The 25,250-nt window shown below is 45.1% G+C and overlaps 2 protein-coding genes across 2 annotated transcripts; both read right to left on the minus strand.

The window, feature by feature from the left end:
• Window positions 1-3,033: 3,033 nt before the first annotated feature.
• LOC102445719 (olfactory receptor 5AS1-like) lies at window positions 3,034-4,623 on the minus strand. The gene is made up of 2 exons (XM_006116937.2): window positions 4,613-4,623; window positions 3,034-3,979 (listed from the first exon to the last, which is right to left on the minus strand). Exon 2 carries the CDS (start codon window positions 3,970-3,972, stop codon window positions 3,034-3,036), a length of 939 nt encoding a protein of 312 aa, XP_006116999.2. The 5' UTR covers window positions 3,973-3,979; window positions 4,613-4,623.
• A 10,742-nt stretch (window positions 4,624-15,365) lies between these two features.
• On the minus strand, window positions 15,366-16,301 carry LOC102462982 (olfactory receptor 5AP2-like). Its single transcript, XM_006116921.2, has one exon. The coding sequence runs from the start codon at window positions 16,299-16,301 to the stop codon at window positions 15,366-15,368; it is 936 nt and encodes a 311-aa protein (XP_006116983.2).
• Between the last annotated feature and the right edge of the window lie 8,949 nt (window positions 16,302-25,250).

The following is a 25,250-nucleotide window of genomic DNA, read 5'->3' on the forward strand; positions in this document are numbered from 1 at the left end:
AGCAAAGTTATAACAGCCCTTATTTTGAAAAAACTTTACTAGCGTCTACACAGCCAAACCGCTATTTTGAAATAAATTCGTAATAGCGGAGCGTTTATTTAGAATTTGGTAAACCTCATTCTACGAGGAATAATGCCAATTTCGAAATAGCTATTTCAAAATATGTGCTGTGTAGACACTTATTTCGAAATAAGGGGCCTCCAGCCTTCCCAGGGTGCCATGGAGGCCACTCCAGCCTCAACCAAGAACACTCCTCTCCCTCCCCACGCCCCGGTGCCCTTAAAGGGGTTGACTCTGGCCACAGTGCCTGTGCCAGCTCCAAGCCTACCAGCCCAGAGCCAGCAGTCACTGCCCCTGACCCAGTGGCCCCAAAACATGAGCTATTTTGAAATAACACTGTAGTGTAGACATACCCACAATTCCTAAAGAAACCAACAAAACAACATAGAATACACACTAGTGATTGTCCCATATAGATGATCATTAGTAACGGGAGTTTGACTCCGATTCCTCCTGGCATGTTTACAAATGAGGATTTAAAAAAAAAAGGGAGAGACTTTGATGCTTTGGTGTATGTTCAATTCAGTTAAAATTGAACACTGTGACTTTAAATTTTGGGCCTGGTTCCTAGACCTGCTTGCTAACTAAGTGGCTCAGTAGGGAAGCAGACTACTGGGGCGTAGCAGCATTCAATCAACAGGCACCAAGTAAGCTGGATGAGTTTGTTCCTCTCTGTTATAGGTAACAACGTGCGTTCTCTCTCTCTGATTTTTAGGTTCTTATGTGTTATCATTTTAGCTTTTAAGAAAAAAAGATTAGGGAGACTTCGTAACTTTCCGGCAGGTATATTTTTATGTTTTCCTCTAACTTCTGTGCATGTGTGTCACAAAACATAAAAGACACAACTTCCTACAAAATGAAATACCATTCTGAAGCCCGAAGTCCTTCTGAAACCCAGAATGGAAATGTTGGATTTTGAAGAGGTTGAAACATTGAACACTCCACTTCCTTCAAACAAATGGTCATTGAAATGGATGTGTCCCCGAGGAATGTGTCAGTTTCAAAGAATCAACATTTGCCAACTGCAAAAATGTTCCGTGGTAAAACGTTCAATCAGCTGTACAGGTGGAACCTCTCTCATCTGGCACCCTTGGGACCAGACTGGTTCTGAACAATTTTTTTGGCCCGTGGGAGGTCAACGTAGCAGCCTTTCCTACACTGGCCCATGTAGCAGCATAACCTACACTTCCACTGCTTGCTATGCTTTTAGATGACATTTTGGAGTAAATTAGAGTTAAATAACAGCACAGAGCATGGAGGGCCAGGACTGGTGGCTGTAAACAGACTTTATGGGACTGCAGGAAACTTGACCACACCCATGAAAATGGACCTCTGGCTAACTAAAATCATTCTGGACAATGGGGCTACGTCTACACTGGCAGCTTCTTGCACAAGAACCACTTTGCGGAAGAGTTCTTGTGCAAAAAGTCTTCCACAAGAGTGTGTCTACACTGGCATGTGCTTTTGCGCATGAGATTTGCTTTTGCGCAAGAGCGTGTATGGCAGTGTGGATGCTCTCTTGCGCAAGAAAGCTCTGATGACCATTTTAGCCATAGAGGTTTCTTGCGCAAGAAATTCATATTGCCTGTCTACACAGCCTTCTTGTGCAAGAGGGCTTATTCCTCATGAGTAGAGGAATAACTCTTTCGGAACAAGCCTTGTTTTCCGATACTAGACTGTAAATTTACTTGTGCAAGAACGTGCGTGCAGTGTAGATACCCGGCAAGTTTTTGCGTAAGAACAGCTGTTCTTGCTCAAGAAGCTGCAAGTGTAGACGTAGCTTGGATGTTTCTGGATAAGAGTGTTCTGGATGAGAGAGGTTCAACCTGTAGGTGGTTTCATTGCTCTTTGCTACAGCACCATGGCAATGGGGCACTCATTCAATTAGTGAGGGTGCAGTTTATAAAATTGAACAATATTCACCCCTTTAGTTTGTAGCATTAATTCCCTGGTACCTCCTATCCCTCAATTTTTTGCTTATTGAGCTTGGTGCTATGATTTCTGATGTTATATTTTTTCTGTTGTCCAATAAATTAGTCAATAAATGCACAAAGTCATAGATTTTAAGACCAGAAGTGAGCATTATGTACGGCAAGGCCTCCTATATAACGCAGGCATATCATTTCATCCAGTATATTCAAAAGATTGTGGAGGCAGGAAAAGGGAATCAGGGAATTTGTGTGCAGCCATCTTGGTCTTGTTAACAAGAGAGCAAGAGTCAGGCTAAGTCTGTGGCCTGACAATGGAAGATCTGTAATTAGACGCTGCCTTCGCCTCTCGCCTCTATACGGAGATAAGGATAGAATGCTGACTCTGGCAGGGACCTTGAGATAAGGAGCACCTGGGTGGAACTAAATAACTGTTAACCATTGGTGTCTGTAATGGGAAGGAGACTAATTGTTATTGTTATTATATCTAATAGACAGTATATAAACTGCTTCATAATTGCTTGTATTCGAAGATCTGCCTCGGAAGGGGGGGGGGCTTCCCCCCCTGTCCAAACCAGTTTTTCCCTTGCTGCAGCTGGTAATAAAACTGCCTCTGGCTACTTGTTGCTTACAAATGCAGAGTGAGGACAATGTTTTCTTCCACAAGATGCATATATACAAGCAAAGTAATTTCTGGAAACCTTCATTATAGGCCTTAGCTAATGTTCATGAAGAGAGACTTTCCATCGAGGTCAAAGGGAATTGGATCTGGCCCATTAGCTGTGTAATCAATGTGTGAGACTATCAGAGAGTGGAATCAAAGTGATCTCATGTTTTGGAGGTGGATCAAGGCAATGAAATGCATCTTGACACAATATAAGGGGATGCCCATCCCTCCTGGGTCCTTCTGAACTTGTAGGAACCTGCTTTATTCCTGCATATTTAAGTACATATCATCACAATTTTTATACACAGACCAGCTGTGCAGATTGGGTTCACCTTTAAACCCCCTTGCGACCCTTTTCTATTTTCTCTTTTACTCATGTCACCGGGAAAACATTTTTCTCGTTAATGTTCTCTTCAGGGCATCCTTCACCTCTTTGTTCCTCAGGCTGTAGATCAGGGGGTTCAGCATGGGGAAGACCACAGTATAAAAAACAGAAACCACTTTGTCTGCATCCAGGGAGTAGCTGGAGCGGGGCCGTAAATACATGAATAGAAGAGCCCCGTAAAATAAGGTTACAGCTGTCAGGTGAGACGTGCAGGTGTTGAAGGCCTTGTGCCTTCCCCCAGTGGAGTGGATCCTCAGAATGGTGGTGAGGACATAGGCGTAGGAGACAAGGATGACCACAAAGGTGCTGGTCTGGATAAAGCCGCACAAAGCAAAGAGGAGGATTTCGTTGAGGTGGACATTGGAGCAGGAGAGAGCTAGCAGGGGGGGCATGTCGCAGAAGAAATGATTGATGACATTGGAGCCACAGAAGGACAGTCTGAAAGTCAAAACCGTGTGGACCAGTGAGCTCACACTGCCACTGATATAGGCACTTGCTATTAGAGAAATGCAGAGCCTCCGGGACATGATGGTCATATAGAGCAGCGGGTTACAGATAGCCACATATCGATCATAGGCCATTGCAGCCAATATGAGGCATTCAGCATCGGCAAAGGCAGCAAAGAGATACATTTGTGTTGCACAGCCAGCTAAGGAAATGGTCTTGCGTTGAGCTAGGAGGTTCACCAGCATCTTAGGCGCAATGGCGGAGGAGTAGCTAAGGTCCAGGAAGGATAGGTGGCTGAGAAAAAAGTACATAGGGGTGTGAAGGCCGGAATCGATCCGGATTAGCACGATGAGGCCAATGTTGCCCACCAACGTGGTGATGTAGATGGCTAGAAACAGAACAAATAGAACCACCTCCATCTCTGGATGATGGGTAAGGCCAAAGAGGATGAACTCGGTCACTGCCGTGTGGTTTCCCCTTGACATTTCCTCAGCAGTTGCGTTGTCTGTTGCCAGCTCAACCCCAGGGAAATCAGGGAGCTGGGGAAGGTCCTGATGGATGAATGAAACAAGAACAAATGTCATACCACCCCTGGAAGCACAATAAAGAGAGCATTACTATGGGCATCCTAGCACAGATCCTTGCTCACAGAAGGTATGTCTACACGGCATCATTATTTCAAAATAACAATGCAAGAATCTACACAGCAATTCCATTATTTCAAAATAAATTTGAAATAGCAGAAGCCTTATTATGACTTCAGTAAACCTCATTCCATGAGGAATAATGCCTCTTCCAAAATAGCTATTTCAGAATAGCAGTAGTGTGGACGCTCCACTGTTGCTATTTCAAAATAGGTCCTCCCCAGGACCAAAGTAATTGCTCTCCCATGCTTCCTGGGGCTCTAAATCGAGGTAGTATATCCACATTAGGGGAGCCTGCCTCGGACTAATTTTGAGGCTTCCCTGTAGTGTAGACGTGCTATTTTGAAATAACCTATTTCTTAGTATTTCTTCTGGAATAGCTGATTTTGAAATAAGTGAGCAGTGTAGACTTACCCAGAAATACAGAGTCCTACCTCATGTGTGTGCAGAAGGAAAGCTTGGGGAGATGGTCAGTCAAAGACAGAGGGTCCGAATGCAATTCAAGATGTGGGGTTCTCTTTATAAAACAGGCCCATCAAATGAGACCTGAATTAAACGTGGCGTCAGGAGGGCATTTTTAAAAAAAGCGGGAATGGTGACAGAATTGGAACCTCCACTTTTGACTCACATTCGTCCCATCACATCAAAAGCCATGTCCCTTACATAACAGCTGTTACTCATAACAACTGGCACTTACATGACCCACAAGGGTAGTCTAGAGCAGTGTTTCTCAACTTTTTTTTGCTCATGGTCCCCTTCTGAGCCTCGTTTACCTCTGTGGCTCCCCTCATAGCCACTGTTAGTTGGAAAAAAACTTACATAATTTACCTAATATTCCGTTTTTTCCTTGTGGCCCCTGGGGAGCCATATGGCCCATGGTTGAGAACCACTGGTCTAGAGTATGGAACTCAGACCTATCTTTCTACAGACAGCATCACAGTGTTGGGTGGATATGGATACCACCAAAGGTATGACCTTCTGTAGGTAGGATAGCTACATTTTGCTCAGCCATGAATTAAAGGGATCTAACAAGGAAATGTGGATACTACCAGGAAAGTAATCCTTCAAATGACTGTGTTTTTTAGACAAATGGAAAAGATATCACTAAATACTTGGAAGATGCTGCTACCATTAACACAGAGTTTTAATTGGGTTCATTAATCAGCCTCTTTAACTTCTAAAAGTGATTTCATATATGAGGGTGCAATTCATTTTACTGCATCTGTGAATGAAGCCAATCATCTTTGCAACAATCCAAATTATTGAAGCCACAGAAGCTCATAGATTATATTAATTGAACATTAGTAACTACCTAACAAATCCACCGAAATACTGCACCCTTGTTAGAACATGGCAAATTTCATGAATAAACCATGCTGTCTTTAGCACAGCTTAATTCTCAGACCTAGGATCAGATTAACTGGAAAGCATCCAGAAATACAGCTGGATATTTTACAACAACAGAGCAATATTAAGAAGACAGCATACACCAATGATTTTCTTCTTTGATAGCTACTCTAGGTACATATTCATAGGGCTGGATGGAAAACAACAATTCCATTTTATGAAATATTTCAATGTCTCAAAATTTGTTTTCATTTTGGTGCAGAATGGAAACAAGACCTTTTGAAATTTTTCAGTGGAATAAAAAAAGCCCCCACAATAACTGGAAAGTTAGGACAGCTACCTAGGATGTAGAAGATCGTAGAATCATAGAATACTAGAACTGGAAGGGACCTTGAGAGGTCATCAAGTCCAGTCTCCTGCACTCACGGCAGGGGAAAGCACAGTCTATATAATCCCTAATAGATGTCTGTCTAACCTGCTCTTACGTATCTTCAGTGGTGGAGATTCCACAACTTCCCTAGGCAATTTATTCCAGTGTTTAATCACCCTGACAGGAAGTTTTTCCTAATTTCCAACCTAAACCTCCATTGCTTCTTATCCTAGAATCAGAGGCCATGGAGAACAATTTTTCTCCCTTCTCTTTGTAACACCCATTTAGATGCTTGAAAGCTGCTATCATGTCCCCCCTCAGTGATCTCTTTTCTAAACTAAACAAATCCAGTTCTTTCAGTCTTCCCTCATAGCTCATGTTTCTTAGGCCTTTAATCATTCTTGTTGCTCTTCTCTGGACCTTCTCTGATTTCTCCACATCTTTCTTGAAATGTGGTGCCCAGAACTGGACACAATACCCCACTTGAGGCCTAATCAGCAACGAGTAGAGTGGAAGAATCACTTCTCATGTCTTGCTTACAACACTCCTGAGGTTGAAGTTTTCGGTGTATCCAAGTTGGTGCAGGTATTTGAATCTGGTTCGCCCATATCCTAACATGTCTTAATCACTGGGATACCTCTTTTTCTCATTTTAACCAGAAATTCCATCATGGACCTGAGAAACCTTTTTGACAAAATAAAGCTCATCAAACCAATATGTTTCGAAGAAACATTTCAGTTGAAACTAATTGGCTTTTTTTGACAGAAAATTGTTGTCAACATTTTTCCAATTCATTCTATATTTTTGCAACTATATTGCTCCTCTCTGCCCCCAAAACCTATTACAGGCTGTTGGTGCATGTCCTTATTCAAAACACAGAAAGGAAAATGGAAGCTCTAACGGACAAGGCTTGGGCCGTAGAATTGTCTTTTGGCACCATAAAAGCAACCTACAAGCTTCCGTCACATTCTGAAGGCATCTCCCCATCATCCCAAATCTAGCCCAGGAATGAAGAGGTGAGCATTCCGATAAGGTGAACACACCCGGAATGTGGACCAAAGCAGAAGGGAGTTCAAGGCTGGTGTCACTTTCTGCTCAAAAGCAGACCTGTTTGGCTACCAATTTGAATAAAAATATTTCTGTCTACTGATTACTCCACGGACAGAGAAGGAAAAATGTTGTTCCTTTGGGGGAAGGGTCTTCCTGGAGAGTTGAAACCAGGGCAGCAAGGGCACACAAGCAAACAGAGAAGTCGGGAATGGACAAAGCGCTGGGGCATAGCCATTGAAACATGCCAGGAGGAGGGTGCAGCCATTGCGAGCATCCGAAAAAAAGACCAAACCAATTGAGTTTGAAGCAAACCTAGGCCAGTGCACAGTGGTGGGTTGCGTCATGTGTGCACAAGTGTTTTCAGACCAGATTAACTCAGCTGGACGTGGTGTAAACCCCCCACGGAGACAAGCCCTCAATGAACGTGTGTGTGTGGTGAGTGGGAACTCTAGTGGAAAAACTTGAAGTATGGATTGGTCGAGCATCCAACAAACTCATCCTTGGAGTCATTGGGCACTGTATCCCCCATGCCCTGTGGAAAGGCCTGTCATAGGCAGGTCTGTTGGACTGCAGCCCAAGATGAAAAGGTGGGACATGCTGGGCCCGGTCTCCTGGCACCTGGCAGGACAGTGGTCAGAGAGAGCAGGGAGAGGTACTGTGCAGCCTCAAAGGCCCATAACACCCTAATGCCATGAGGAAACTCCCAGACACAAGCAGGTTTGTGGGACTGCCCGGGGTGAACCTGGGTAAAGGGATGGAGGTGATTGATAGATAAAACGTCCGATCCTCCGCTGGTGCAAACAGGCATGGACCTCTTGTTTTCGAAGCAGCTGCACCAATTTACACCAGCGAAGGATCTGACCCATGCTGTCTGCTCTGCAAATTCTGCCTTGTCACCCCAGTGTTCTTTTCTAGCTCATACAAAAGCCCCCAGTAATAGATGTAATTTAGCCAGAAGACCAACAGGGCTGGATTAAGACATGCTGGAGCCCTAAGCAATGTCACGCTTAAGAAGCCCCACAGCAGCACCAAAAAAATGGGTATTATTCTAACAGAAAGGACAATGAAAATAAAAATAACAAGGTGTTATAGTTGCATATATACCAGTACCTAGGCAAGGATGTAACTAAAAATGTCAGGTTGAACCTCTCTAGTCTGGCACCACCCACTGGTTCTGAAACAACTTTCTGGACCATGGGAGTCAATATTGTCTAGCAGCATTACCAATACATGCATTACTTACTGGGCTGTTAGGGGACATTTTAGGGGTAAATTAGAGCTAAATAACAGCACAGAACATTTTGAGCTAGGCTGCAAATAAACTTTATGGGATTGCAGGAAACTTGGCCACACCCATGAAAAGTGGCAATCCAGCGAACTAAAATTATTCTGGACCACGGATGTTCTGGACTTGAGACGTTCACTCTGTAGTAACTATTTTGTATTTAGAGGCCCCTCATAATCAGAAGCCCTAAGTTCTATTTTATGTAGCTTGTGCATAAATCTGGCATTCATGAAGAGAAATCAACTCTTCACCTATAGCAGCATTGGCTGTGTAAGGCTAGTGGGTATAAATTAAGTATGAGTTTTAGGTGTCATCGAAGTCAGCTCATCTCAATCTGTAATGCAAAGGGGTGAGAGCCAGAGAGAATAAGAAAGACACCATTGATACCTAGTAATTTTTCTTACATAACTGCTCTTATATCTTTCACAGCAGCTGAAGGTAAAAACAGAAAGATTCTGTCTTCCCAAATCTAGAGGAATTATGCAAAATCAGATTGTTTTCTTCTATTTTCAGCTGGACTGGCAGGTACCATAAGATAAATCATCAAGATCCAAAGACCCTCTAACTCTGGTTGGAGCTTTTTGGCTGAAATTTACTAAGTTAAAAGAAATCGGGACTTAAATTAGGCTCCTTTATAGATCAAACCCAGCTTTTATCTCCAAATATAACTTCTAAACATTTCTTTTCATTAACCACATCTCCATCAAATAAAGTGTTTCATTCTAAACTCACCTAGATTTGGCCAGTTAACAGATCAACCCACTTGGAGGTATTTCTGCTTAACCTGCGAAATGGAAATGCATTGTTACGCATCTATATTTATTTGAACTTACTTGCTAAGGAAAGAGTCATCCCCCAGTGCGGAAGAGGCTGGTGTTGGGGCTTTTGCAATCACCTTTGTGACACCTGGGACACAGTCCCTGTAGCATTTTGAGGCTGTTGATCTCAAAGGGCGGGGGAGTAGAACAAGCAATTAAAATGTTTTTGTTGTCATTTCAGTATGGGGGGGGGGGTAATGATACCCTGTATGATGCAATGCGCACTGTCAGGGAGCCGTCCTTTTATTTTCCCTCTGACTCTGAAGTGACTAATGATGGTTTTAAAGCCCATACACAATATTTTCAATGCCCATCCACAGTTCAGGTGAGATGACCATGAAATGATGGATATCATTGTTCTAAGGAAAGGAGCCCCACTCCCAGGGCAGCGAGGCTCAGGCAGACTCGGGTGTAGGTCCCCCCTCCCAGGGCTATGCAGTAATTTTGGTTGTCAAAAGGGGGTCGCAGTGTAATGAAGTGAGACCATCTTATATAGATCAATCTGCTTCGTGTTTTGGGTGTTTAACGTTTGGAGAACGAATGGGATGTTGCGCGCATTGTTGTACTTCTCTGTGTCCTGTCTTAACGCAATAACAAACATTTACATTGTAAATACCCCTGAAACTAAATAACTGGTCAGGCATCAAAGAAACCCAGGGGAAAGTGAATGAAGGTCATTATCAGACAAGGTGCTAATTGCAAAACAAATGGCCTCTGTGCTGTTGACCTGAGGTCGGAGACTCAAAGGTCATTGAAAGAAATGCTTATGTCAGTAGAGAACACTGGTAGCTTGTCTCCTACCAGAAGAAGATGTAAGAGTGGATTCAAAGAAAGAGCCCTCATGTATGTGTGGACATGACATCCAAGTTCCCGAGGGACAATTTTGAGACCCCAAACAGCTTTTGGGGACCAATGGGGCCACTCCTTCTGCAATGATGTGCACACCCTGGTGGAGAGCACGCTGCCTCCTCCCACTCCCTCTCATACTGCTCCCTCCACTCCCTGCCCACTCCCCATGGATGCCGAGGCCCCCACACCCATGGCGGTGGGGTCCACAGAGGCTGGCACCACTCCCAGCCCGATCCCAGAGCCTCTCCTACTGCTTTTTCCCACTTTCAGCTCCCTCCTCCCAGATACTCCGCAGCCCCTTCTTCCACCCTCTCTAGTCCTCTCTCCCAGGTTCTTTCTCCTCTCTCTTTCCAGTTTCACTGGCCTCCTCCCCCCCCCCCAGTTATGGAAAATACAGACTGTTTACTTTTTCAAAACTTTTATTTTGTTGTTGGAAAAGAAGGAAAGAGGCGATAGGGAGGGGTAAGTGGAGGGACAGCAGTGAGGGGTGAAGCAGAAGCCCCAGTGGGTTGGACCAGGGGACAGTGTCACTGATCCCCTGGGGAGAAGCTCTCCCTCAGGGTCTCCTGGATGTGTACAGCCCCCCGATGGGCCTGCCAGATGGCAGTTGTGCGCGGCTGCTTGTAGGCCTTGCCTAAGTGGTCCTCCTCCACCCCCCGCCCTTCCAGGAAGGCCTCCCCCTTCCTCTCACACATGTGCAGGGCACAGCACGCAGCCACCACATGTGGAATGTTGTGCTCCCTGAGGTCCAGGCGGGTGAGGAAGCATCTAAAATGCACCTTCAGGAGGCCAAAGGCACCCTTGACCACTATGTGGGCCCTGCTCAGCCCGGCATTAAATGTCTGTTGTGAGGGGTTGAGGTGGCCAGCGTACGGCTCCATGAGCCACGACTGCAGGGGCTAGGCAGCGTCCCCCACCAGGCATACAAGCATGTCCATGTCCCCGACCCTGATGTGGTGGTCAGGGAAGAAAGTCCCGGCGTGCAGGTTCTGGCAGACACTAGAGTTCCTGAACACATGTGCGTGGTATGCTTTCCCCAACCACCCAACATATATGTCCGTAAACTGGTCCTGGTGGTCAGTCACAGCCTGCAGGACCACCAAAAACTATCCCTTGTGATTGATGTAGTTTGATGCCCAGTGGTCTGGAGCACAAATAGGGAAGTATCCCATCGATAGCCCTCTGCAGTTGGGGAAGCCCTAAGGTGCCAACCCCCTTGATGATGGCATCCACATTTGCCAGGCAGGTGACTCTGTGCAGCAGGGTGCTGTTGATGACCCTGACCACCTGCAGAAGGAGACAAACAAACCGAGAATCACAGGGGTTCCATGGCACCTGACACTTACTCCGTTCCCCTTTAAAGTCCCCCTCCCCCCAATCACCAGGTGCAACCCAACCCCAGGAAGGGCTTTGTGAGGGTGGGACGGAACAAACCTCCTGGTAAGAGGAGTTGCACCACCCTCACCTGCACCCCCTTTTCCCTAGGGAAGCCCATTCCGTCCTTCCACCCCTTCCTGGGAAAATAGCCCAAGAATGCCATAAGCAGGGTCCCAATAGTCAATCTCCCCATGCTGAACTGATTCCCCATGGATTAGTACCTGTCCAGCTTGGAGAGTTTCTAGAGGGCGATGGAGACATTCTTCTGGAGGGGAATGGCGGGCCTCATGTATATATCCCGTTGCCTCAGGGTAGGGGCAAGCCACTCATAGAGCTCAAGGAAGGGTCCTTCTTCATTCCTAAGTTCTAGAGCCATTGTTGGTCTCCTCAGTGCTCCAGAACAATGAGGTCCCACCAGTCTGCACTGGTGTCCAGATGCCAGATGTGGCAGGGCATGGCATCCAGGCCACGGTGGGCAGCATCGAGCTCCTGTAGCCACTCCACCACCTGAGGAGGGTCTCCCAGAAGCCCTGGGGGTTGGGCTCCTGCAGAGCCTGGGAGGCAGCCTGCAGAAAGTGCTGCATGACTTGCAGCAAAAGCTCCAAGAACTGAAGAGTGCCTGGAGGCAGCTCTGGCTCCATTGCAGAGTGCTGTGGTGTCCTGAATCGGGGCAACCAGAACAAGAAGAAAAAATGCTTTGCTGTCCCTCAGAGACGTAGGCAAGCAAGCACAGAAACCTGAGAAATGGCTGTCCGGTGGGTGGGGCCCTTTAAGCATGAGCCTCAGAAAGCCTCAAGCAGCAGCCACATGAGGTAACTACTGACGCGATGCCCTGCCTGAACTGGTTCCGGGTGGCCTTAAACTGGTTCCGGGTGGCCTTAACTGGTTCCGTGTGGTAATTCAGCATCCAATCAGTGTAGACACTCTGTTTCAAAATAGCTAAGTGCTATTTGGATACATGTTTTGCATCCAAGGGGCCGCTTATTTCAAAATCTGTTCTCCTGTTTTCCTCGAGGAATAACGCTAATTTCCAAACAGTTATTTTGAAATCGTGTTAGTGTGGACATTCTGCTCCTGCTATTTCAAAATACTTACCTCCAGAATAATTCAGACTCATTACTCCCCAGTGCTTCCTGGGGCTGTAAGTCGAGGTAGCACGACCACATTAACGGAGCCTGCCTCGGACTAATTTCAGGGCTTCTCCATTGTGAGGACATGCTATTTCAGTTTTGTTACATTGTGAGTTAAGTCAATTTAAGTAATTTTGAAATAGTTTCCTAGTGTAGACATGCCCTAAGTTGCCACAGGACCACTCGTTTTCACTGTCAGGACTGTTTCTCATGTTGAGATAATTAATCATGATTTGGAATCTAGAGCACTATTTGCAAATGGTGTAAGCTCCCCTGACCTTGGTTTGTCTATTTATAGGTCCATATGGTCTACTTTTTGCCTCTTCTCCCTCAGACTTTGTGTCACAATGTTCTATATGCTGACACACAACTCCCCCGCTCCCTAGGGGAGCTCAGGGCTTGTCTACATGGTGCACAAGTGAGGTGTAAATCATTGTTTGCACCTGTGTGTTGCACAATCACTGGCCTGTGTAGACCCTACATGCATACACTAAAGTTAGCCTGTGGGAGTTAATGTGGACCATTTGAAACTGGACTATGCTAATGCACATTAAAGAGGTATTAGTGCATGATGGCAGGGTCTGTATAGGCCAGCAACTGCATGACACACTGGTGCGGACTAGAATTAATACGCCACTGACATGCGCTGGCCTTCCTTTTAAACAACTCCTTAGAAATCAATCGCATTTTGTGGCACCGATACAAGTATGCAATTAATCCAGGCGTTTATGGTTGTATTTCAGCCCAGTAAACAGAGCACCGACTGAGTCTTCAACATTCAGTCACACCAAATAGGCTTTAAAGAAAATCAGAGATGTGACAGCCTCCGTCCCTCCACTTCTAAATACCTTTGTATTGGCAAGTGAAGAGTTATGTTAGAACGGTGCCACGATATAGATGTGTAAGCAGGGTCAGGGTAAACTCTATCCTGACATCTAGTGGCGAACTGTGGCAAGTGGTGCAAAGAGACTTCAGGGGCTGAGCCCAATTTGCATAGACACACCCACCCTGTCTAGTATGTGCCACAGCAGCCCAAATCGTCACTTTGGCCACTGTGGGAGCCCCAGTCTCTCCGTTATTGAGGCAGAGGGGATAAAAGTGTTGTTACCCTGATTATGCGAATCAAGGACAATGGAATGGTGGAACTGTTTATGACAGAGGGATTCGCCATAAACTAAGTAGCACTCGCTAGACAAGGGGCATGGGTTCCAAACCCAGTCAAATTGAGAGAGGTTGGGGACAGGTCTTGGTGTCTGGGCCCTGTCTGAGGGCCTAAACAACACTGATTGCACTCCCTCCTCTCTCCACTGTGGAATATCAGAGTTAATTTAGATTCCATTAGGAGTCTAGTTGTGAGCTGTGGCGCTAACTTTGCTGTGGGCCAGCGCTAAGGCTCCTCTGTTATGAGCTGAAATCACTGTGTGCTGTGGGCAAGAGCTGAAATCACTGTGTGCTGAGCTGTGGACAAGAGCTGAAATCACTGTTGCTGAGCTGTGGACAAGAGCTGAAGTCACTGTTGCTGAGGGGAGCCTGGCGCTGTGCTGCTAGCAGAGTGGTTTGCAAGGGGCAACCAGCAAGCGCAGGCGGACAGTAGATGCAGCTGGCAGGGCGACCTGCGAGCAGACAGCAGAGCGGCTGATGGCGGCCTGTGGCTGGTAGGAGCGGCAGGTGGCGGAGCAGCGGCAGGAGCAACCAGCTGGCAGCCCGGAGCGTGGACAGAGACGGTTGGCGGATTTGCGGAGCCGGACAGTGGAGGCGGCTTACCTGACGACAAGTGGAGTGTGGCGGAGTGACTCGCGTTGACGGCGGCAGCACGGAGAGGCGGAGCCACCGCCGGGCCACGTAAGGTGCATCGATCCCCACCCCCCCCAGGTTGGGATGGTGAAACCCTGCCGGGTGGACTTTTGAACCCTGGGACGGCACTGACCCAGGGCTGAGACTCTTGGGGTGTTGGACTTTTGGGACGTTGGGGAGCTTTGTGGCTGGGGGGAGGGCCTTTGATCATTGTTTGGTTGGTAAATCCGAGTTGTGGTGTTTCCCCAATTTAATGCAGATGTCGGTTACCTCATGTTATTAAAGGTTTGCTACTATACTGAGGCTCTGTGCTTGCGAGAGGGGAAGAATTGCCTCTTTTGAGGCACCCAGAGGTGTATGTAAGATTTCCCAGGTCACTGGGTGGGGGCTCGAGCCGGTGTTGTATTACCTCGTTGGGAGGAGACCCCTAGATACTGAACCCGGCCCTTGCTGCTGCTATTTACTCGGCCTGGCAGAAGGGTTACAGATGCAACTGGTGAAATGACTCAGAAAGGAGGTGGGGAACATGCAGATACATTCGCTGAGATTTTCCTTGAGGGAGCAATGCTTACAGAAAGGCAACAAAACAAATTATCCTGAGCAGAAAATGAAAGAGAACGCTGCTTGGTTACTGCCAAATCCTTTCTTAAGACCATATGCCTAGTGCCCCACAGAATCTCTCTCTCCACTATTATACCCTTAACAGCTATAAAAGGGATTTGGGCGGATGGTACTTCCATGTTCACTGAGGACCAAATGGCTTCCCTTCACTCTGTTCCATAACAGGACAAAGAGGGTAGCTTCATATATTGGGAGGAGTAGTACACTTGGAGTTAAGAAGAACACTTCACTGTTCCTCTTTCCTGGTGGTGGAAGAAGACAAGTGCTTTTTGCTGTAGTCTCTTGATCGGTGAGCTATCACGCAGAACTTTTAACTTTGCAAATCACTCTTTGCCTCAGAGCTTTCTCTTACATGAGTTTGTCCTCATGAAACACACTCGTACTGTCATGCCATTGAGACGTTTTGTTGCCAGACGGGGTTTCCCGATTCTTATATATGGAATAACCTACTTAAACCCCAAGGTGAAGCAACAAAACCACACTCCCTTATGCCTCAGTGTATTCCTTCTCTCCAGACAGAATTAGGTGGCATTTCATACCCCCAATGATTCACAATAGATTACGAAAACTGTATCATGTTTCTACAGTCAATATTACAAACAAACTTTCCAGTTGAGGGTTTTCTTGATGGCTTCCTTCACCTCTGTGTTCCTCAGGCTGTAGATTAGGGGGTTCAGCATGGGGATGACTACTGTGTAAAACACAGAGGCCACCCTGTTGTAGTCCAATGAGTCAATGGATGAGGGGCGTAAGTATATAAACAGAGCACTTCCGTAGAACACAGTGACGGCCGTCAGGTGGGAGGTGCAGGTGGAGAAGGCCTTGTGCCTGCCCTCCATGGAGTGCATCCGCAGAACAGTGGTGAGGATGTATGAGTAGGAGATGAGGATTTGCAGGGAAGCGGGCAAGCCAATGACAAAGCTGAAAGTGAAGAGCACTATCTCATTGATGCGGGTGTCAGCGCAGGAGAGTTTCAGCATCGGGTGGATGTCACAGAAGAAATGCTGGATCCTGTGGGAGTTGCAGAACGATAAACTGAAGGTGCAGCTGACTTGCACAATGGCACTCATGAAACCGGCTGCGTAGGAACCACCGACCAACCGAAGGCAAACTGCCTGGGTCATCACTGTGCTGTAAAGCAATGGGTTACATACGGCGACATAGCGGTCATACGCCATCACTGCCAAAATGATGGCCTCCGCAGTCATAAACCCTCCATAGAGAAACATTTGTGCTGCACACCCAGAGAAAGAAATGCTCTTCTCTTCCAATAACAGAGTCGCCAGCAACGTGGGAGTGATGGTGGAGGTGCAGCAGAGATCTACCAGGGACAAGTTCCTGAGGAAGAAGTACATGGGGGTATGCAGTCGGGTGTCAATCCCAATGAACACCATCATTCCCAGGTTCCCCAGCAGGCTGATAGCATAAATTACTAAGAACAAGATGAAGAAGGCCACCTTTAGTTTTGGCTGATCTGTTAGCCCCAGGAGGATGAACTCTGTTGCCAGGGACTGATTTCCCCCTGCCATGCCTTGGAGAAGGTTCATCTGCCAGGGAAAAGGACAACAGCATTAAACATGGCGCAGTGCAGAGCCCAGCTGCCATTGTGAGCAGAGCCTCCATCTGTTCTCAAAGCAAAAGTCATTTCTTTCAGTTCCACCCTCCAAGGCTGTTCGTGGGAAGTGTAATTGTCTGGTAATCCCATAGGTTGGCTGGGTTATGGAATGGTGCTTTTCTCTATGGATATTTTAGTCTAGTCATCCCACTCTAAAGCAGTGCCTTGGCTGGATCATGCAGGAAAGACAAGGGAGCTCAAGATGGCCAATTTCCAAGAGATGGTAAGAAACAAGTCCAGAATTAAGAAAAGCTCCAATTATTAATCATAAAGCTTGTCAATGACGCAACAATTGGGGGAGCACAACAGAATGAATAGGACAGCTCACTGATACACCGTGACTTGGTAAGCTGGGCTCAAGAAAACATGCATTTTAATGTGGCTATACGTAAGTGTACACATCCAGAGGTACAGAACTTAGACGAATGGGGACTCTATCTTGGGAATCAGTGACTCTGGAAAAGATTTGTGCATCATGGTGGAGAATCAGTGGAACCTGAGCTCTCAGTGAGAAAATATGGCCAAAAGCACAAATGCAATCCTGGGATACATAAATGGGAATCTCAAGGAGGAGTCAAGAAGGTATTGTACCTCTAGATTTGGCACTGGTGCAACTGCTATTAGTATAACGTGTCTAGTTGGGGTGTCCACAGTTCAAGTAGGCTGTTAATCATAGAATACAATCATAGAACACTAGACTGGAAGGGACCTCGAGAGGTCATCAAGTCCAATCCTCTGCCCTCACAACTGGACCAAGCACCATCTAGCTCATCCCTGACAGATGTTTATCCAACCTGCTCTTAAATAGCTCCAATGATGGAGATTCCACAACCTCCCTAGGCAATTTATTCCAGTGCTTAACCACACTGACAGGTAGGAAATTTTTCCTAATGTCCAACCTAAACATCCCTTGCTGCAATTTAAGTCCTTTGCTTCTTGTCCTACCCTCAGAGATCAAGGAGAACAATTTTTCTTCTTCTTCCTTGTAATACCCTTTTAGGTACTTGAAAACTGCTATCATGCCCCTTCTCAGTCTTCTCTTTTCCAAACTAAACAAGCCCAATTCTTTCAGTCTTCCCTCAAAGGTCATGTTTTCTTCAGCTTTCATCAGTTTTGTTGCTCTTCTCTGGACCCTCTCCTATTTCTCCACATCTTTCTTGAAATGTGGTGCCAAGAACTGGACACAGTACTCCAGTAGAGGCCTAGCCAGGGTGGATTAGAATGGAAGAATGACCTCTCATGTCTTGCTCACAGTAGATTGGATAGTTGATAAATTAGAGAGGATTAAGAGAAGAGCCACGAGAATGATCAAAAGCTTAGAAAATCTGCTTTCTAGCGATAGACTCATATAGCTCAATCTATTTAGCTGAACAAAGTGCAGGTTAAGGGGTGACTTGATGGCAATCTATACGTATCTGCACAGGGAACAAATATTTGATAATGGTCTCTTTAGTCTCTCAGAGAAAGACATAACATGGCCCAATGGCTAGAAATTGAAGCCAGGTAAATTTAGATAGCACATCAGGGCTATGTCTACACTGGCATGATTTTGCGCAAGAACTCATTTGCAGAAGAGTTCTTGTGCAAATACTCTTCCAGAAGAGAGTGTCTACACTGGCATGTGCATTTGCGCAAGAGATGTGCTTTTGCGCGAGAGCATCCATGCCCAGTGTAGATGCTCTCTTGCGCAAGAAAGCGTAGATGGCCATTTTAACCATAAGGCTTTCTTGCACAAGAAATTCATGTTGCCTGTCTACACTGGCCTCTTGCACAAGAACAGTTGCACAAGAGGGCTTATTCCTGAGAGGGAACATCATAGTTCTTGTGCAAGAAGCACCGATTTCATACATTAGAACATCAGTGTGCTTGTGAAGAACTCGCGGCCAGTATAGACACAGCCCAGGTGTAAATGTTTAAGTGAGGATACTTAACCATTGGAAAAACCTACCAAGGGTTGTGGCAGATTCTCCAACTCAATCCAATGACTGAAAGACATTTACATGACTGCTAGACAAATTTAGTCAGGAAATGAGGCAAATACTTTTAACAGTGCAGGCAATCAATCACTGGAAAGCTTTAATAAGTGTTGTGTGGGAGTCTCCATTACTGTCAATTTTTAAATTGATGTTGGGTTTGTTTTTTAAAAACTACCCTCTAGGAATTATTTTGGGGGAGTTCTCTGTCCTGACCTGACCTGCCCTATAGAGGAGGCCACACGACATGATCCCAGTCATTCCTTCTGGCTGTAGCATGAACAAATCTATGGGCTCAGACAGCCCTGGCCTGATCCCCTCCCAGGCTACAGAACTGGCTTAATGAGCAGGCTGACGAAGGTCACAAATGCTTGAATAAACATCCCACAAAAGAAAGAATGCTTGTAAGCTGTGAGACAGCCATCCAAGCTTGCAATGGGAGAACAAGGACCACTCATTCTTTTTAAAGCTTCAAACTAACATGGCTTCCCTGCTGAGATTTTTTTTTAACACACAAGGCATTGCAGTTAGCTGTATGAAGTGGAAATCCACCAACTGCATAAAGAAACACGCACAGATACAAACAAACATCATCTTCTTCTCCAGGTGCAAACAGATGAACATCATCTCTTGGTTTCTATTATTTCCACTCCAGTTCATCCAAGGAAGTGGGTTTTTCCCATGAAAGCTCATGACTCTATATATTTTGGTTAGTCTCTAAGATGCCACAGGAGCACTCGTTGATTTAACGATACAGACTAACTCCCCTGAGAATTTTTTAAGATCCCATGGGGTTGTCTGAAGACATTAGACCTGCTTTTGACACTGTTATAGGATTATAGGTCTTTAAAATTAAATAATCTATGAAGGCTATTTGTTGTTTTATGCTCCCCATTTGAATAATGCTTTGTTTCAGCTGATAAATAAAAAATGTAATTTTAAGAAGTTTGCCCAGTTTTATTGGTCATGGGCTTCCCCCAAAAGAAAACCCAGAAGCTGAAAAGAGAGACCCACAGGTGATAAGTGGTTGGTAAACAGGTGATGTAGTCAAGCCAAGTTGGAAGACTCATGACATTCTACTCCAAGACAAGTAAGGGCCAGAAACTGAACACATGACATTGGTGTGCTCAGAAACATGAAAACTGGACAGAGCTGCAGTCTGTATCAAAGACAGGGAGTCCATGAGAGTAGCTATTTAGCAGTGCAAGGTGTAGTCAGATTAATCTGGAAAATCTGAGCTCAACATCCAGTGCTCAGTGGTTAGGACTGAATAAACATGAAGTTGGGGAGTTTTGCATCAACTTCTTTTTAGTAATGCCAATTTATGTTGCTTTCTTTCTACAAATTATTTTTCCTTAAGAAAGTGACATTGCTGAAAAATAAAGAAACTACAAAGGATGGTCATTAACATAAGTCTTGGTAGGAAAGCAGAGGGTGGAAAGAAGGTCGATATTACTGTGAATAAACTTAAAAAACAACAAATGGTTTGGTAGCACTTTAGAGACTAACAAAACATTTTGTTAGTCTAGAAAGTGCTACCAGACCATTTGTTGTTTTTGATGTTTATCCTGTACAGACTAACTCGGTTACCCCCCGAAATTACTGTGAATGTGTGTTATCTAATGACATGACTAATGGAGAAACAAAAGCACATAGCTTTGGTAGAATAACATAGCCTGAGAAGGGGGGATTAGCCACTGTTTCAGAAGAAGGTAGGCTAAGGAAGGTTAAAGAGAAGATTAAAGAGAGGTGTTTTGGTTAAGATATTAGGAAAAAGGTCTGCGACTGAGCAGTGGGACCGCACTGCGTAGGGTAGAAAGAAATCTGCACATCTTAAGAGCTGGAGGAAAGAAAATTGGACTCTGTAGTGACACTAAAAGAATTTTCCTGATTCCAGCTATCTATGACTCTGAACACCAAAAAATATAAGTGACTTACCAGGAAGCTGCAAGACACATCTTGGGTATCAAAGTTCATTGGCTTCCTCATTAGCCTGTAATCGGAATTGCAGGACCATCAAGGAGATTCATGTTCAGGTGTGAGTGACATGCCTTTGCTTGTCTGAATGTGTGACAATTGTCTTTCTGCCTGGGAAGACCCTGACTAGATTCTGACTGGGAGGAGATGCCTGGGTTGCTTGGCGGGTGAGCCTTTATATAGAATTTTTCACTCTTCTTTGAGAGGTCCTCATGGGAGTTCAAAATCCAGGAGCTCATTTTCCTGACATTTCTCAGAGGAATTCTATACAGATGAGTCTGAAGGTTCATAAAACTGGAAAATTAATTCAAATGATTGCATGTGCTCATTTAAATATTTGATGCCCACACCTTGCCTGGTTTTCGTATTTTACTGAAATGTTACTTTTATTTTCTGTTTCTACTGCAACACCATTCCCTCTGCTGGAACAACAGAGACGCCATGAAAATCAGAAAAAACGAGTGCATATTTTTGCTGGATCACTAGGCCCATTTTTTTTAGGCCCTAGTGAAACTGAAACACGGGTACAAATGAGAGGTACACATACGCGTTTCTGATTTTAAAACTATGATGAGAACCCAATAGTTTCACTCCTATGAGACCCTGCCATAACAATGAAGGAGGTGGGGCAAAAGGCCCCAGACACAAGTATGGGGCTGCAAAGGGTGAGCACAGATACAGTGGAGAGGGGGAAGAACAGACTGACCCAGCTAATGTTCCCCACAGATGCTCTAGGAAAGACAAGCTCTGAAGTTCCAGGTTCATGCAGGGGAAGCCTCTGTCTCTCTCTGGGGAAAGGGGTATGTCAGACTGCCCTGGGGTCAAAGACACCGTCCCCAGCTTCTACTCCCCCCACAGCCATGGCCTCTTCCAACTCGCCTGCTGTATACAAGCTGCTCAGGGCTCTCTGCACTGACAAAGCCCCACCATCTCTGCTCTGAGGCCTTGTCACTTGAATGCGCTGCTCAGACGCTGAGAGAGACTCATGGGCTCTTAGAATTTAAAGCCAGATCACTTAGTCTGACATCACAGGCCACGGAGCCTCCCCCACCGAACCCCTATAGACCCACAACCTCTGGTTGAGTTACTGGAGTCCTCAGATCATGATTTCAAGACTTCAAGTTCCAGAGAATCCACCATTTACTGTGGTTCAGATCAGCAAATGATCTATGCCCCATGGCTTCCAAGGAAGGCCGTAGGACAAAGAAAGAGCCTGAGCTATCGGCCTAGTGTAAGGCCTGAGGCCTGAACCAAAGTGAGCAGGAGTTATACTATGAGTAACAAGCCCTGTCAAAAGCAGATATTTGCCTGCAAGTCAGTGTCTGGGACATGAACTTGGCACTAGTATTGCTAGCCCTGCAAACCCACAAGGAACATGTAAATACATCCCACCAGGACAGTACAAGAACACTCTGACCTAGCACATGACAAAATGGTTTGACAAAGGTGATAAATGTCTGAATTGATGATGTTTGTCTGGAGTATCAGGAGGAAAGTACAAGGGGAGGTAACAAGAAAGTAATGAAATGCAGAAGATGATACATATAGGCTGTGTCTAGACTGGCCAGTTTTTCCAAAAAATCAGCAGCTTTTCCGGAAAAACTTGCCAGCTGTCTACACTGGCCGCTTGAATTTCCGCAAAAGCACTGGCTTCCTACTGTAAGAAATCAGTGCTTCTTGCGGAAATACTATTCTGCTCCCGTTCAGGCAAAAGTCCCTTTTGCGCAAAGCTTTTGCACAAAAGGACCAGTGTAGACAGCTCAGATTTGTTTTCCGCAAAAAAGCCCCAATTTCGAAAATGGCAATGTCAGAAAAGTGCTTTTGCGGAAAAGTGTCTGTGCCAATCTAGACACTCTGTTCCGAAAATGCTTTTAATGGAAAACTTTTCCATTAAAAGCATTTGCAGAAAATCATGCCGATCTAGACGCAGCCATGATGTGTTTCACAGATAGTCTAAGTGTAAGCCTATTGCAATATCTCATCTTAATTCTTTGTCCCGCCTAGGGGGCAGTGCAAAATCCTGCCACTGATTGAGCCGAGACCATTGTCAGGATGCATGCATGTGTGGTGGTTCAGTAGCGTCTGCTTACAGCTATAACTGTACCCCAAACCTTCACTGACGTGGTCCCTGACTGAGAAGGAGAAAGACACTCCCCACATTCCTCTCACACACCAGAGCCTAGGGGGCCTAGGCTAGTAGATTTTGTGTGCTCCTGTCTTTCAGTAGATACAGGCTCCCCAATGCTAGGAGGGGAGCTCTGAGCCTTGAGGGCTGGATCTAGGCAAGTCAGAGGCCGCATCTGGCTCCTAGGCCTGAGGGTTCCTCACCTCTGATGTAGAACATCCCTGACTGGTGCTTGTCTAACCTGCTTTTAAACATCTCCAGTGGTTGAGATTCTACAGCTTACCTAAGCAATTTATTCCAGTGCTTCATTGCCGTGACAGGTAGGAAGTTTTTCCTAATATCCAACCTAAACCTCCTGTGCTACAATTTAAGCTATCATCAGAGGCCAAGCAGAACCATTTTTCTCCCTCTTCTTTGCAACACCCATTTAGATACTTGAAAACTGCTCTCATGTCCCCTTTCAATCTTCTCTTTTCTAAACTAAACAAACCCAATTCTTTCTGTCTTTCCTCATAACTCATGTTTTCTAGACCTTTAATCATTCTTGTTGCTCTTCTCTGGATGTTCTCTAATGTGTCCATACCTTTCCTGAAATGTGGCATCCAGAACCGGACACAATACTCCAGTTGAGACCTTTCAGCACAAAGTAGAGCGGAAGAATGACTTCTCGTGTCTTGCTCACAACACTCCTGTTAATGCTTCCCAGAATTATATTTGCTTTTTTTTGCAAAAGTGTGACACTGTTGACTCATATTTAGCTTGTGGTCCACTATGACCCCTAAATCCCTTTCTGGAGTACTCTTTCCTAGACAGTCACTTCCCATTTTGTATGCATGACATTGATTGTTCTTTCCTCAGTGGAGCACTTTGCATTTTCCTTATTGAATTTCACTCTATTTACCTCAGACCATTTCTCTAGTTTGTCCAGATCATTTTGCTTTGTGACCTTATCCTCCAAAGCACGTGCAACCCTTCCGAGCGTGGTTTCATCTGCAAACTTTATAAGTGTATTCTCCATGCCATCATCTAAATCATTGATGAAAATATTGAACAAAACCAGTCCCAAAACTAATCCCCATGGAAACCCTTTTGTTATGCCCTTCCACCATGACTGTGAACTATTAATAACTACTCTCTAAGAATGGTCATCCAACCAGTTATTCACCCACCTAATAGTTGCAGCATCTAGGTTGTATTTCCCTAGTTTATTTGTATAAGAAGGTCATGCTAGACTATATCAAATGCTTTACTAACATCTAGGTATACCACATCTACCACTACCCCCTTATCTACAAGGCTCATTATCCTATCAAAGAAAGCTATTGGGTTGGTTTGACATGATTACAAATCCATGCTGACTGTAAGTTATCAAGATGTTCACAAAAATGGTGCCATGCTAGTGAGACAGGATAGAAGCTGGGAAATGAAGCAGCAGAAAATACACAGTTGCCGTCAGCAAGAATTTTCTTTGAGGAATGATTCTTGAGGCAAGGATGAAAATGACGTTATCATAAGGAGAAAAACTAAATGCGATCCCCATCTTTACGTTCTGGACAGTCCTATGATTATGGATATGGAGACTTCACTGGAGACATAAGGTGTATCATTGGGAGAAGGAGTGCTGAGAGGTGAATCCTTTGTTCTCTTGTGATCAGGTAAGAGTGTGATAGTACGTTGCAATTTAGGCGAATGTGCGTCATCTGTATGTGGTGGGAGATGTATAATTAAAGAGTAATGCTTCAATATTACTATGTAGTGGTTGTGAAACTACTTCACTATACATTTTCATCACAAACACCCTTGAATTACTTCTGCAAGCTAACAAGTAGGACTTTGTTGACAGACAATGCTTGACCTAAAAAATGTGTGTGTGTGGAGTGACAAAGGGATACCATCTTTGCTTTAAATTGTAATTGTCAATGCCTTGAGATCCCTCTGATTTTCTTTTGTTAATTCCCTATGGGTCACCACATATGGGATGAGAGACACTGAACGCACAGTCTTTAAATACATGATCACCAATAATTGAGGACACAATACGTTATAATAGCAAACCCATGTTTCTCTGTCAGCTTCAAGGCTCATGTGTAGCATCTTGAAATGTCAATTTCCTCCATTCTTTTGTGCTTTCACTAATTGGCCAAGCAGAGCAAGGCCCTCCCCGCCCAGTAAAAAATGTCTAGTACTCACAATTTAGTTATCTCTCTTGCAAGTGTAAATTAACTTGAAACTTGCTTGTAAAAACTGGCGCCACAAAACGGACCAGTAGAATTTGGCCTCTTAGATAAGAAAGAGGATACGGGCCCCCAGCGGTATATAGATGGGTCCAGCAGCACATTTTCTCTGAGTGTCAATCTACCATCTATCTGCTGGTTGGGTTAGGTGTTTGATCTCCCGAGGTTCCAGAGGGGACGCCCACCTCGTATTCGTCTTTCCTAGGAATTGAGAGACCGGCCCTGGACTGACACGCTGGAGTTGAGAGGCACAGAAAGGGGTAAAAATTGTACCTGGATGTGGTCTTTTGCTTAAGTATATATATACATAGTGTTAGAGCTCTTTAAAGATTAAGCTGTCACTTGGTACCATTATTTCTATTTTCTATCTTTATTTTCTTTGTAACCATTTTTAAAATCTGTATTTGTTAACAGTTAAGAAAGAGAGCAATAGCCATATGCTTTTATAAGTCTTTTAATAAACCTGTAAGGGTATGTCTACACTACCCCGCTAGTTCGAACTAGCGGGGTAATGTAGGCATACCGCACTTGCAAATGAAGCCCGGGATTTGAAT

Source organism: Pelodiscus sinensis, chromosome 4, assembly GCF_049634645.1.
Source record: "Pelodiscus sinensis isolate JC-2024 chromosome 4, ASM4963464v1, whole genome shotgun sequence".
NCBI classification, from domain to species: Eukaryota; Metazoa; Chordata; order Testudines; family Trionychidae; genus Pelodiscus; species Pelodiscus sinensis.

Excerpts from the sequence above, each read along its gene's own strand:
- LOC102462982 (XM_006116921.2), bottom strand. The coding sequence starts at position 16,301 with ATGGCAGGGGGAAATCAGTCCCTGGCAACAGAGTTCATCCTCCTGGGG.
- LOC102445719 (XM_006116937.2), bottom strand. The coding sequence starts at position 3,972 with ATGTCAAGGGGAAACCACACGGCAGTGACCGAGTTCATCCTCTTTGGC.